The sequence below is a fragment of the Pteropus vampyrus genome, unplaced genomic scaffold, assembly GCF_000151845.1.
Source record: "Pteropus vampyrus isolate Shadow unplaced genomic scaffold, Pvam_2.0 Scaffold268, whole genome shotgun sequence".
Classification (NCBI taxonomy): domain Eukaryota; kingdom Metazoa; phylum Chordata; class Mammalia; order Chiroptera; family Pteropodidae; genus Pteropus; species Pteropus vampyrus.
Genome location: NW_011889049.1, coordinates 324,450 through 337,866, shown reverse-complemented (window position 1 = coordinate 337,866; position 13,417 = coordinate 324,450). Strand labels below are relative to the sequence as shown.

Here is a 13,417-nt window from a genome sequence, read left to right as displayed (position 1 = left end):
GGACGGCCCCGAGGCCGTGCTTGCTCCCTGCCACAGCGCTCTACCGACGGGAGGAAGTTACCGCGGCCTCCGAGCTTCGACTTGGTCACTTTTCGTGAGACTTAACTAGTGTGACCACGAGAACCTCCGTCTTGCTCACAGATCAAGCTCGAGGCTTCGTGAGAGAGGGCGGGACCGGCCAACCCCATGACAGGCTGGGCCTGTGGGCTCAGTTCCTATAGAAGAAGCTGTGTCTCAGAGTGCTTTTCTGGGGCCGGTATTCTCCTGTCCCCGGAATGGCCTTTCATACGGATTATCCAACTCAACCCAATGACACTGGGTCATAGGGTGACCTCAGTCTCTTCCTAAGCTCCCCAAATTTGACTCTTCTCCTTTTCCTTTCATATGTTTTTTTTAACATTAAGAACCGGTTGCCCTGTCATACGCCCCAATGTAGAGAGCGCCAGCCTGCGAAGTTCGCTTCATCCACGTTGGACTTAAGACCCCCTTTTGTGTCGCTCTTGTGAGCGAACACACAGAAGGACGTGTGATGGGTAGAGAGGTTCACGTGTGGGATGGGGAACTTGAATAGGAAGCCGTGTCGGAAGAGCGAGCACAGGGGCCAGGCCGGAAACCTGCGGCGCCTCGTGACATTGAACGCTGTGTAATCTAAAAACGTCATTTCCTGGTGGCAACGGGGGACACACTCGTGTGACGTTCACAGTCAAAGCAGGACATAAAACTGTGCGCATTGTATAATTTCGACTCATTAGACACAATCCGTGCAAAGAAGATTGGAAAGAAGTATTCCGAGAGTGAACATGGGTTTTTTTTTTTTTTTCCTGACTGCATGACCACATTGTTTTCCTTTTTCATGCTTTTGGTTGGCTTCTCAATGTCCTTTGGTGTATATTTCTTAATAAGCAGAAAAATTTATGTTTTAAAAGTGACTCCTTGCTTAGCGCCGGATCTGACCTTCACTGCGCCGAGGGCAGCGGAACGGCTCACCGCCCACAGCCGGAGCCGGAGCTCACGCATGTGTGTTCTCACGGAGACAGGAGTCCTGATGTGGGGTTAGATTGATGACCGAGCCATTGCACACGTGCACGGCTACTTTCCATTTCAGTGCTAGGGGAGTGTCACAGGATTTGGAATGTAAAATATGGGTTACAATATAGTCATTGTCCCACGTGTCTGGATGGTCCGCTCTGTTGGGCGTTAACCAGCAAATAGTTCTATTTCTCATTTTAATTTTGCTTGTGTGTCAGACTGCAATCCGGCAGCCTGCCTCTTGTAACACTTTAATGCCCTTTTGCAAACTTTTTTATTGGTTATATTGATAGCCCCATTAATGAGCAGATCAGAGAATATAACCAAAGACCTCTCTGGCCATGCGGATAAGCAGGTCAGCCCTGCTGTTCCAGGACATCGAAATTGAGTCTCAGAATTTACCCCCTGTGACTGCTGTCGAAAGCAGGTTATGGATCATCTTTAATGACACAGCCCCTGCTACATTAACACTTCACCCTAATATTTAAAATAATACTATAACTACCATTCATTGGTTGGCAGGGTGCTGGAATTTGCAATAGATATTTTGGATATTTTAGCTCATTGCAGCTCTCCACAGTTCTTTGAAGTAGGTATATTTATGCCCATTTTACAGATGAGAAAGCAGCCTCTAGGAGATTGAATAATTTGCCCCACATTACAGCTAGTTAGGGAAAATCTGAGACTGGACCCAAGGACTGGCCAGACATGTGGGTGGATTTTTTCTGCCGTCCATGTTGCTTTGCTGTGCACACCTCTTAGCAATATTCTTTAAATCAACATTATTCAAAACAATTCAAATATTAAAGAAATGAATAACTATATGACTAGAAATGAGAGTTCTTTTCTCAAGGCATAATTTGATTTGCAAAGTATCCCAAATACAATAGATCATATTCAGCACATAATTGTGTGAAATGTTATGTTATGGTCTCTTCACAAATTTTATTACATAGTTGCATCTGACAGATTTTAAGAATTTAAGCTCTTTGCAGTGAATGAAATTAATTCTTAATTCCTCATCCTAGTTAAACCAAAATTGGAGCGCGATATTTTTCTCTCTCATCTACTGTGCTTTCTCCTTATCTTTCACCTTAAAAATCAATTAATTACAGAAAATAACTTTCGCTTTTTTTTTTAGACAGAAAATGCTCTAGTCTCTTCCATTTTTCTCATTAGTCGCCCTCCCCAGTTTTCGATAGGCATCCTTCAGTGATAAGTAGAAAAGGTTTAGTGGATATATTCAGTTTTTCAGAGAATAAAATTGTTTTTCAACTTTGTAATTTGAAAATGTTCAAATGGATATAAAAGTGGAAAGAAAAATGCCTTTTATTTTTCACCTGGCTTCATGATTTATCAACATGTCAATATAGTTTTATTTATTATTTCTCCCCAATCCCCACTGACTTCCCCTCACCCTATTAGGCAAATCCAAGGCATCACTTTATTTTATCTATAAATGTGTCAGTATGAACTTCTAAGGTATTGAAAACTTCATAATACCATCATCACACTTATAAAGTAGTAATTCCTTAACATTGAGTCAGCATTCAAATTTTCTCAGTTGTCTAAGAAATGACTTTTCTATAGCAACCCTATTGAAGTATAATTTACATAACAGAAAACGCACCCTTTTAATGTGTACAATTCATTGGGTTTTAGTATATTCACAGAGTTATACCGCCACCCCACTATCTAGTTTTAGAACATTTTCATCACCCCAGAAGATACCCCAGACCCATCAGCTTTCCTTTCCCCTTACTCCCTCCAAGGACACCCCCCTGCCAACCATGAATCTGCCGTCTCTATGGATTTGACTGTTCTGGACATTCTGCTTAAATGGAAGCATCCATGTGTGGTATTTCGCCCCTGCCCTCTCTCACGTAGCGTAATGCCATCAAGGCTCCTCCGTGTCACACATAACATATATCAGTACTTTGTCCCTTTTGGTAGCTGAGGAATATTCTGTTGTGTGGATATATGACATGTTGTTTATCTATTCATCAGTCGATGAAAATAAGGAATGTTAAGAAATGATTTTTTGCAGTCAGTTCAGTAATGTCTTTTCTCCCCATACATATTTCCATTACATTGAATTTTCAGTGTTACAGGATTCGTGCACTACTAGACCCAAGCCTGAGAATTCAAATGAATCAACATGGTATCATGAACAGCCTCACTTACCTGTCAAACAATATATTAAAATTTGATTCATGTGCATTTTGATAATTTCAGTGTCTTTCTTAAATGACATAATCAGAGTCAGCATCTTACGTGTGCTGTGGGTCTGCAGACTTCTGGCACAGCAGGTCAGAGGTGACATATCCTCACACTGCTCAGTACTTCGCTCTTTTCGTAAGTTACGTTCTTCTGCGAGATCTTCATTCCATCGTGGGGTTCCCGTCTCTTAATTGGCTTTTATTCGCATACGTTCAAGTTCACTCTGTGCGCTGTAAGAGTCTGTGCTGTTTTGACATGTGATGGTGTCCCATATCCACCACTACTGAGCAAAAGAGCAGTCTCACCACCCTACGAAACGTCCTGTGCTTCACCTGTTCACACCCACCACGCACATCCGCTGCCGGCCACCGATGTGGTTTTCGTCTCTGTAGCTTTGCCTTTTCAGAAAGTCTTTGAAATGGACTCACACCGTGTGTAGCCCTTCAGACCGGCGCCTTTCACTTAGCACTGGGGGTTTAAGACGCATCCGTGTTACTGCGTGCGTCGGCTCATTGCCTTTTTTGCTGAATCGCATTCCGTTGTATGGATGTACCACAGTGTGTTTATCTGGATTCTCACCAATAGAAGGACATCTTGGTTACTTCCAGGTTTTAACAATTATGAATAAAGCTGCTGTAAATATTAAAAGTAGGTTTAACATAGAAATAAATTTTCCAGGCAGGGGATAAATCCCTAGTGTCACAGTCACCAGGCCGCGTGTTAAGACTGTATCTAGCAGTCGCCACACGCCACGTTGCACACCCGTCGGCAGTGAACAAGAGCCGTGCTGCTCCTCCTGGCCAACAACGGGCATTTCGTCTGTGTTTTGGATTTTAGCCATCCTAATAGGTGAATGGAGAGATCTCATTATTGTTCTGATTTGCATTTCCCTAAAGACGAGAGATGCAGAGCATCTTTTCATATGCTTATTTGCCATCTGTATATCTTCTTCGGGTGAGGGGTCTGTTCAGATCTTTTGCCTATTTTTTTAATTGGGCTGTTTGTTTTCTTATTGTGAGTTTTTAGAGTTCTTTTTATTTTCTGTATATAAATCCTTTATCAGCGATGCGATTCGCAAATATTTTCTCCCGATCAATGACCTGTCTTTTCATCCTCTTAACAATGTCTTTTACAGAGCACAAGTTTTTATAATTTTAATGAAGTCCAAGCCGTCGATTTTTTCTTTTATGGATCGCGCTTTCGATGTTGTATCTAAGAAATCATCGCCAAACCTAAAGTCACACAGACTTTCTTCTAAGTTTTATAGTTTTGCACTTTACACTTAGCTCTGTGGTCCACCTTGAGTTCATATCTGTGTAGGGCGTGAGGTTGGTATCTAGGTTCAGTGCGCCAGCCCCGTTGGTTAAAAATCTCCGTCGAATTGTCATCACACCTCTGCCAGTTCTGCTAGCATTTTAACTTTGACGTCCTCTCCCTTTCGACACGTCTTAAAGAGCTACTTGGACAGAGGCGCGAGTTCTGACTCCCCTCTCTCTGCTCGCCTTACAGCCAGACCGCTGGTGCAGACTCTGCCTTTACGAACCACCGTCAACAACGGCACCGTGCTACCAAAGAAGCCTAGCGGCTCTCTGCCGTCTCCCTCCGGGACCAGGAAAGAAACCGCTGTGCCGGTGACAACCAAAAGGTAGGCACGGAGTGCCGTAAGGGAACTCTAAAAGCGGTTCCATCTTAGAGTTTACAACAAGTATTCCTTTTTTTATCGTGATACTTTACAATTTTTCATCTGAGTTCATGCTTGTAAAAGTACAGTATCTGGTGTGTGGCCATAACAGGAACCGTAGAGATTTATTATTCTTTAAATTTTAGTCGTATTATCTTTGAAATCTCGTTAGCTGAAACTACAGTGTGCCGTTTTGTATTTTCACTTAAAGTTCCCTTTTGAAAAAGCAAATGAGAGTATAACCTACGGAAAGAGGAACGTGCTGGTCCCAGGGTCGTGCTCGACACACAGCAAAATTTGGATTACCGAACCAACCTTAAATTTTTATCTATAAAATCTGAATAAGCTCATATTTTTAAATTGTGCCTAACAGCAGAGTTCTAGATATTGTTGTCTGTCAAATAGAGGGTAGTTTGCTTTTAATATTTTTATAATTTCATAAGTGTCATATTAAAACGTTATATCTTATAAGCCAGGTGACTTTTCTCAATTTTTAGGCTCTGGAAAATTAAATACCTGATGGGAATATAGCACAGAAAGCCTTAAAGAAATTCTCCGGCAACACTGCCATGTGCGCCAGTGATAAGAACTTGTAAAGTTCATTAAAATCCTAGCTGCCTGACGTGCGCTGAGGACCTGAGGCGTGACTATGCTGTGCGGTGCACTGGCGTACCGGTGGGCTTGGAAGCGTTTGGTGCTGGGTCGTGACTCAATGAAAATGTAGTGAGCCCGTCTTATCTTTTAAATATATAATGTTCATACATAATGGCCTACCCTTCACCAAGCAAATTTTTGTTGTGTTTTATTAAATAGAGTTTCACGTACTTATTGTTTGTGAATTTTAAGGGAATTGATTTTGCAGGGCTTTTTAGAACTTTAAAATGAAATTCTTGGCCTCGTTTTTACATCTATTTAATACTCCTTTGAATCATTTACTTATTTGTTTGAATAAACACGAAATGACATCTGGATTCTAGTTGGCAGCAGTAGACATAGACTATCTTTTATTTATCTAGACGTTACAAGATTGACAAGACTTTTTAAGATTCAGGTTGCAATCTGTTATGGTTTCTTTCTTTTTTTGTTGTTGTAAAAACATATAATGTTGAATTTACCATCTTAACTATTTTTAGATGTATAGTTCAGTAGCGTTAAGTATATTCACATTGTTATACAACAGAGGTCTAGAACTTTTTCATCTTACAAAACGGAAACTCTGTACCCGTTACACGTTAATTCCTTGTGCCTCCCCTCCCCCACCCTTGGCAGCCGCCTTTTCCTTTCCATTTCTGTGATTTTGACTACATTAGATACTCCATGTGAGTAACATCAAACAGTATGTGTCCTTCTGTGGCTGGCTTATTTTTCTTAGCATAATATCCTAAAGGTTCATCCATATCGTAGCATGTGGCAAGATGCCCTTCTTTTTTAAGGCGACGTGATATTCCATGATGTGTATACACCACATTTCCTTTACTCGTTTATCCGTTGTGGACGTGTGGGTTGTTTCCACCTCTTCACGTTTGTGAATAATGCTGCCGTTAACATGGGCGTGCAAATATCTCTTCAAGATCCTCCTTAGATTCTTTTGGATGTATATCCACAAGCGAGATTCCTGGGTCATATGGTAATTCTACTTTTAATTTTTTGAGGAACCTCCATAATGTTTTCTTTGGTGACTGCACCATTTTACATTCCCACCAACAGTGCACAAGGGTTCCAGTTTCTCCTTATCCTTGTCAGCACTCATTTTCCGTTCATCCTGATGGGTTGTGAGGCGATACCGTGGTTTTGATTTGCATTGCTCTGTGATTAGTGATATTGAGCATCCTATATGCTTGTTGGCCATTTATGTATCTTCTTTAGAGAAATATCTGTTCAAATTCTTTGGCCATTTTTTAATTGGGTTATTCGTTTTGTTGCTGTTGTTGAATTATAGAAGTTTCTGATGTATTCCGGATATTAACCTCTTATCACATATATGATTTGCAAATATTTTCTCCCCTTCCATAGGTGGCCTTTTCACTCTGTTGACTGTTTCTTTTGAGGCACAGTAGTTTTCAAGTTTGATATAGTCCTACTTGTCTATTTTTGCTTTTGTTGTCATGTCAAAGAAATCATTGCCAAATCCAGTATCCTGAATTAGAATCCTGTGTTTTCTTCCAGGAGTGTTTTAGTTTTAGATCGTTAATTCATTTGAGTTAGTTTTGTATAGAGTCTAAGGTTAGGGTCCAACTTCATTCTTTTGCACGTGGATATTCAGTTTTTCCTACACCATTTGTTGAAAAGAAATTGCCCTTTCTCCATTGTATAGCCTTAGCACCCTTGTCAAAAATCATTCGGCCATATATGCAAGAGTTTATTTCTGAGCTCTCTATTCTGTTCCATTGGTCTATATTATCTGTCTTTATACGGATAAAGACACCACACCATCTTGATTACTTTAGCTTTGTAGTGTGTTTTGAAGGGTGAGGGCTCCAACTTTGTCCTTTATTTTCAAGATTGTTTGGTGATTTGAGATTCCTCGAGATTTCTTGTGAGTTTTAGGATTCTTTTGCTATTTTTACAAAAACAAAAAAAAAAATGCCATTGAGATTTTGATAGGAATTGCATTGAATCTATAGATTGCTTTGGGTGGTATAGACATTTTAATAATACTGAGTCTTCCAATTCATAAAAATAGGATGTTTCCATTTATTTGTGTCTTTTTAAGTTTCTTTTAGCAATGTTTTATAGTTTTCTGTGTACAAGTATTTCATCTTCATGGTTAAGTTTATTCCTAAGTATTTTATCCTTTTTGATATTATAGTGAATAGGATTGCTTTTTAATTTTTTTGTGAGTGTTATTGTTAGTGTATAGAAATGCAACTGATTTTTGCATGTTGATTTTTATATCCTGCAGCTTTGCTGAAACTGTTTATTAGTTTAAATTTGTGTGTGTGTGTGGAATCTTTAGTATTTTCTACACATAAGGTCATGTCATCGCCAACAGAGATAATTTTACTTCTTCCTTTTGATTTTGGATGCCTTTTATTTCTTTTTCTTGTCTAATTGCACTGGCTGGGATTTCCAGTACTGTGTTGAGTAGTAATGGTGAGAGCGGGTATCCTTGCTTTGTTCCTGATCTTAGAGGAAAAGCTTTTAGTCTCTCGCCATTGAATATGATGTTAACTATGGGCTTTTCATATATGGCTTTTACTACGTTATGGTGGTTTTCTTCTATTGCTAGTTTGTCGAATGTATTTAACATGAAAGGATGTTGAATGTCGTCAGATGTTTTTTTCCTGCATCAGTCAAGACAGTTATGTGATATTTGTCTTTGTCCTTCGTTCTGTTAATGAGGCGTATTACATTGATTTTCCTATGTGGAACCATCATTGCATTTCAAGTGTGGATCCCACTTGGTCATGAGATATAATTCTTTTAATGCACTGTGCAATTCAGCTTGGTGGTATTTTGTTGAGGATTTCTGCATTAATGTTCATTAGGGACATCGGCGTGTAGTTTTTCTTGGGTGTTTGTCTGGTTTTGGTATCACAGTTATGCTGGCCTTAGAGAACAAGATTGGAAGGGTTCCCCCTCTTCGATTCTTTGGAAGAGTTTGAAGAAGATTGTTAGTAATTTCTCATTAGATGTTTGGTAGAATTCCCCAGTGATGCCGTCTGATCCTGGGCTTTTCTTTGTTGAGAGATTTTTGTTTACCGCTTCAATTTCTTCCAGTTATACATCTGTTCAGAGTTTTTATTTGTTTGCAATTCAGTCTTGGTAGGTTGTACGTGTCTAGGAATTTGTCTGTTTCCTCCAGGTTATCCAATCTGTTGGCATGTATTTGTTCATAGTAGTCTCATAATCTTTTTTATTTCTAATTTTAGTTGCGTTTTCTCTCTTTTTTTCTTAGCATAGCTGAGGATTTGTCAATTTTGTTATCTTTTTTAAAAACTCAATTTTCGGTCTCATCGATATTTTGTCTGTTGTTTTTCTATTCTCTGTTTCGTTTATCTCTGCTATAATCTTTATTATCTCCTTGCTTCTGCTAACTGTGGGTTTAGTTTGTTTTTCTTTTTCTAGTTGTGTGAGGTGTAAAGTTAGGTTGTTGATTTGAGCTCTTTTTTCTTTTTAATGTGTTTACTGCTATGAACTTCCCTTCAGTGCTCTTTCTTCGCATCCCATGTTTTAGTGTGTTGTGTTCTCATTTTCATTTGTCTCCAGTTATTTTCTAAATCGTCTTGTGATTTCTTCTTTGATCCATTGGTTATTGAAGAGCGAGTTGTTTAAAATGCTAAGTTTCCCCTGAAGAGATCACCTGTTAGAACTACTCGCAAATATAATCCAATAATTATTGACTTAGTAGGTCTGACAGAGTAGCCAATTGGAATTCATCAGACTCTCAAGAGTTTGTACACCTTGAGTATTGACAAATTCATTGTTTTATAGCCCGATGAAGTGTGTATGTGCGGGGAGGGAGTTGGGACTCCTTCACAATGTAATCTAAAGGGGATAAACAGCTGTGGGGATAAATATCCAATGATCATGACATAGAAAACAGAAGCCATTTTTATTCTTTATCCCACTTAACTCGAAGTACTCTAACGATGAAGTGCTTGATTGTATATGATCTCCTTGAGTGACGTACGGATTGGTTCCTCTGTTAATTTGTTTTCATTTAATATGCAAATGTGAGTGTGTGATCTTCAGTATGTTTGCATAAGCTAACTTCAAATGAATTTAAGTAGTTTTCTGAAATATTTCTATTGAAATATATTACTTAAAAATAAATTTTAAGGAGTGAGTTGTTTAATTTCAAGAACGACTTTTTAAAGTAGCAAATAGTTAATGAAAAATGTGATTCTTTCCCTTTATTCTTGAAGAAAATGGAATTTGATAATTCATGCCTCTTTGGAACTTACATAAAAGTAAAAATCCGATAAGTTATCGTCTGGCTGCCAATTAGAAATGTGTGGTTTTCTAGACTGAGCATCCAAGACCCTCGGTTTCCAGTGTAGAGTGTAGTTATTCACTTAGTTTTTTTCCTCTGGCTTCAGTAGGCTCCCATGGATGTGCGTTCCCATCCGTGTGGGAGCTGGAAACCCAAACAGTAGCATCTGATTGTTACTTCCATGGTCAAGTTCCTGCAGATAGCTCATTAGGAGAGGATTTTGAAAACAGAAAGAGGCCGGACATTGTGAATATTAGGATTAAAATAACTTCCCAGCCATTTCAAATATGTTTGCAATCACGTAGAGATTTTTCTTTAATCAGAGCTCCAGATTAACCGAGTCGGGGCATCTGTGGTGTGTAGATGGGTCTATGTTTGTTTTCTTTCCTTTGGGGTTTTTCGGCCTCATGCTTAAGAACAAAATCCCCTTTGGAAATCATCCAGCGCCCGGTGGTTGTGCTTTGTGTTGCCAATTAAGACTTCAGTGGGGGGCTGGATTTGGAATCCTTGGGAAAAGCTTTGTTTCCATTCGGCTAAGGAAGAAAGGCGGAAAATCCGGGGAAGACGGCGGAGGCCATACCTTGCGCAGTCGGGGTGCCGAAGCAGACAATGGAATTACATTTCCACGGGCTCAGCGCAGAGACCATCACTCATTCTTTCCGCTCCTAAGTGGAGTTTTACAATGGCGCAGAGCTGTGAGAACAGAGATCAAAAGAGCAAAACTGCTACCAAAGCGAGCGTTATTTCCAGAAACGCTCCGCGCCCCGGGGCAAGATAGGGCGGTCGCCATCATCTCCCGCGTCCGCGCAAACAGCCATTTGGAAAAGTAGTCGCACTCGTTAGAAACACAGCCTTTGTTAAATGCGCCCAAGTCAGTGCCGGACACGGATACGTCCACGATTTAAAGAAGAGAAAAACAAAATCTGCTTCTAGTTGGTTTTTATTGGAATTTCTAAGATTTTTATCATTGAGATTCATTGGAGGGGAAGCGTTCAATTCCTGCTTCAGGTGTTCTCAGTAGCGGAATGGAGATGGAAGTGTTCTCTGGGACAGGACTGGCACCTGGCCCTTTACCGGGAGTGGTGCTGGTCTCCTCTCTGGGCTCAGGTAGTTGGCTTCATCTGGCAGGAAATAAGACAGCTTCTTCTGATCTGTCAGATCCTCTAAGACCGCCGGCCTCCTTAGGACGTGACTTAATTTTTGCCACAAAGATACATATTTAGACAGTGAAAGATAAAAACACTTCTTAATTATTGATGTGTGTGATCTCCATATGTCAGAATTATCTCATGACTCCCAGGACAAACGCCAGGTGAGTCTCGGTCCCAGGTCGCCTTGCCAGTGCTCAGCATGGCGCCTGGTTTATGGTCAGTGCCTAGTACGTGTTCGCTGAGTGGATAATTGTTTTAATCTAGTGTTAGTCGCCCTGGCCGTCATGACATCAAAAAAAAATCTCTGGCCACGCATAATAGCTATCTGTCAGATTTCTGGATTTTTGACTGTAAAAGTTTGGGATCATTTTGCAAACTTTTGGAAAACCAGTTCTCGATTGCAAATCGAGAAGGGAAGACGGCTATAGCTCATCATGCTTAGAGTTACCTGACCGTAAGAAGAAAGATGGCCGCTTTTCTTCTGGTCGCCAGTTTCCGTGGCAGAAATTTCACGATGTCTAAAATTTCGTTTAAATTGGCAAAAACCGTTGAATATATATGTAATGTAACATGTAAAGAACCATTATATTTTCAGAACTTAAAAGGTTTGGGGTTTGGAAGAGAACAGAAGAGAAAAGAAGAAATGATGGTATCTATGCATTTCTGCACCAAAAATACTTTACTCGCCTTAAGCACTAAACAAGTGCACCGCGTTATTGCACAATCTCTCACAAGCCAGTACTTCTCCCTCTGTCAAGATCCAGAGCATTCTTTTTCACCTGCTGTCTGGAGGGGACGTAACTGCTTTGATGCTCCTTGCCGGTTATTTAGGGAGGCTTCTCACAGTGAGAACACAGTATTCCCAGCCCCCACCCCGGCTGCCCTTGTTCCTGCAAATGTCTTGTCTTCAAGCTTTACATCCCGTCCCTCGCTCTGAGTCCTGGTAAATCCTCTTTAATTCTTTAATTCATAAGAGCTCTTGGCTCTCAAAAGGACATGTCTTGTTCTTTCTGTGTATACAACAATGGTAGATTTTTTAAAGAGCTTTACATTTTAATGCAAATATGTGAATGACAAATATCTTGAAGGAGCCGTGATGGATTATGTTCAAGTCTGTATGTGCAAAGGACACCGTTTTTCCATTTCGGTGCGTGCTGCGTGTTCTGTAATTTCTTGAAGCTCACCGAAAATGTTTCTGCACGCTTTCGTGATTGCCCTCGTGCTTATCCTGCTTCGTCGCTGTGCCTCTTGTGTGTCGATTAAACAGGGCTGTGAGTCTTCTCAATGCAGGCACACCGAATACACCGGCGCCCAGGTGAGGGGGACTTAGGTTTCCTCGCTCACCCTCGCCGCCTCCCCGGCCGCTGCACCCCTTTTTAACAAGTAGCTTCGAGATCTCATCCACTGTTCCCCATCCATCAAGTCTCGGGTCATGTAACTGTATTAATTATTGACGTGGGCTGGATTTTTAGAGGTTCCGCGGGTCCTCAGGACCAGGCCTCGCGGTTCCGTAAGTCACAGGTGGTCTAACTCAGGCGCAGTGCACAGAGCAAGGGTGACACAGCCCCAGCGAGCGGCTTCATTCCTGGATTCGTTTCCTCGTCTGTAAGATGGGGTGATGAAATTTCCGCCGCGGCTTCGCGAGGCTTACATGAAATGACGTGTAAAGTCTTTAATATACGGTAACTGTTGCCACCGCTGTGGTTTCCATCATAATGTCCCCTGTGAACTCCTCCAGCCACCAGGTCAAGCGCTAATTATCAGGAAGTTGGTTAATATTTGCCATAACTGATTAATAGTCACGGTGTTTCAGCTCTTTAAGGGTGTTTTGTACAAGCCTTTAAATTGCCATGAACTCGCCGTGAACTCCCACAAGGACACCGTGGAGGCGGCGCTGGCCCAGGGCTGCCAGCTGCCAGGTCTGTGAGCCTAAGAGCCTCACGCTAGATGCCTGGCAGAGAATGACCCACCGAGTGAAATTAGCTTGGTGTTTTCCGTCCCTGGAAGATCGTGAACTTGAAGCACAAAGGTTTCTATAATTTTTAGACTTCGATGCCAAATTTCAGAAATGTAATGCTCTCCTGACATCTATAATTTCTTTGTCCCCAAATTGAGCATTCTAAAAATTCACATTTTGTCCTTAAGGCACGCCCATGCAGATCCCAGCTGGAAGATTCTGGTGCTGTAAATTCAGAGCTTCCTCAGCTACCAGAAGGACTATGCAGAAAGTGTATTCAAACCCCGACAGTTTCGGTCGTTTTATTTATGTTTGCTCAGAGAGCGAGTGGTTTTTCAAAAGCACGTACCCGGGCGCGGTTTTTAAAAACGTGCTGGAGGATTGGGACTTACAAGGGAAGAAGGACCGAAGCTGGCCGGGAGGAAGGCAGAGGCCAGCAGGAA

The 13,417-nt window shown here is 41.1% G+C and overlaps 1 protein-coding gene across 1 annotated transcript in view; it reads left to right on the top strand.

Moving 5' to 3' along the window:
* EML1 (echinoderm microtubule associated protein like 1) overlaps positions 1-13,417 on the top strand; it is a 154,197-nt gene that overhangs the window by 98,915 nt on the left and 41,865 nt on the right. Inside the window, exon 3 of the mRNA XM_011375252.2 lies at positions 4,759-4,894. Coding sequence (XP_011373554.2) covers positions 4,759-4,894 — 136 coding nt within the window. The remainder of the gene's footprint in view (positions 1-4,758; positions 4,895-13,417) is intronic.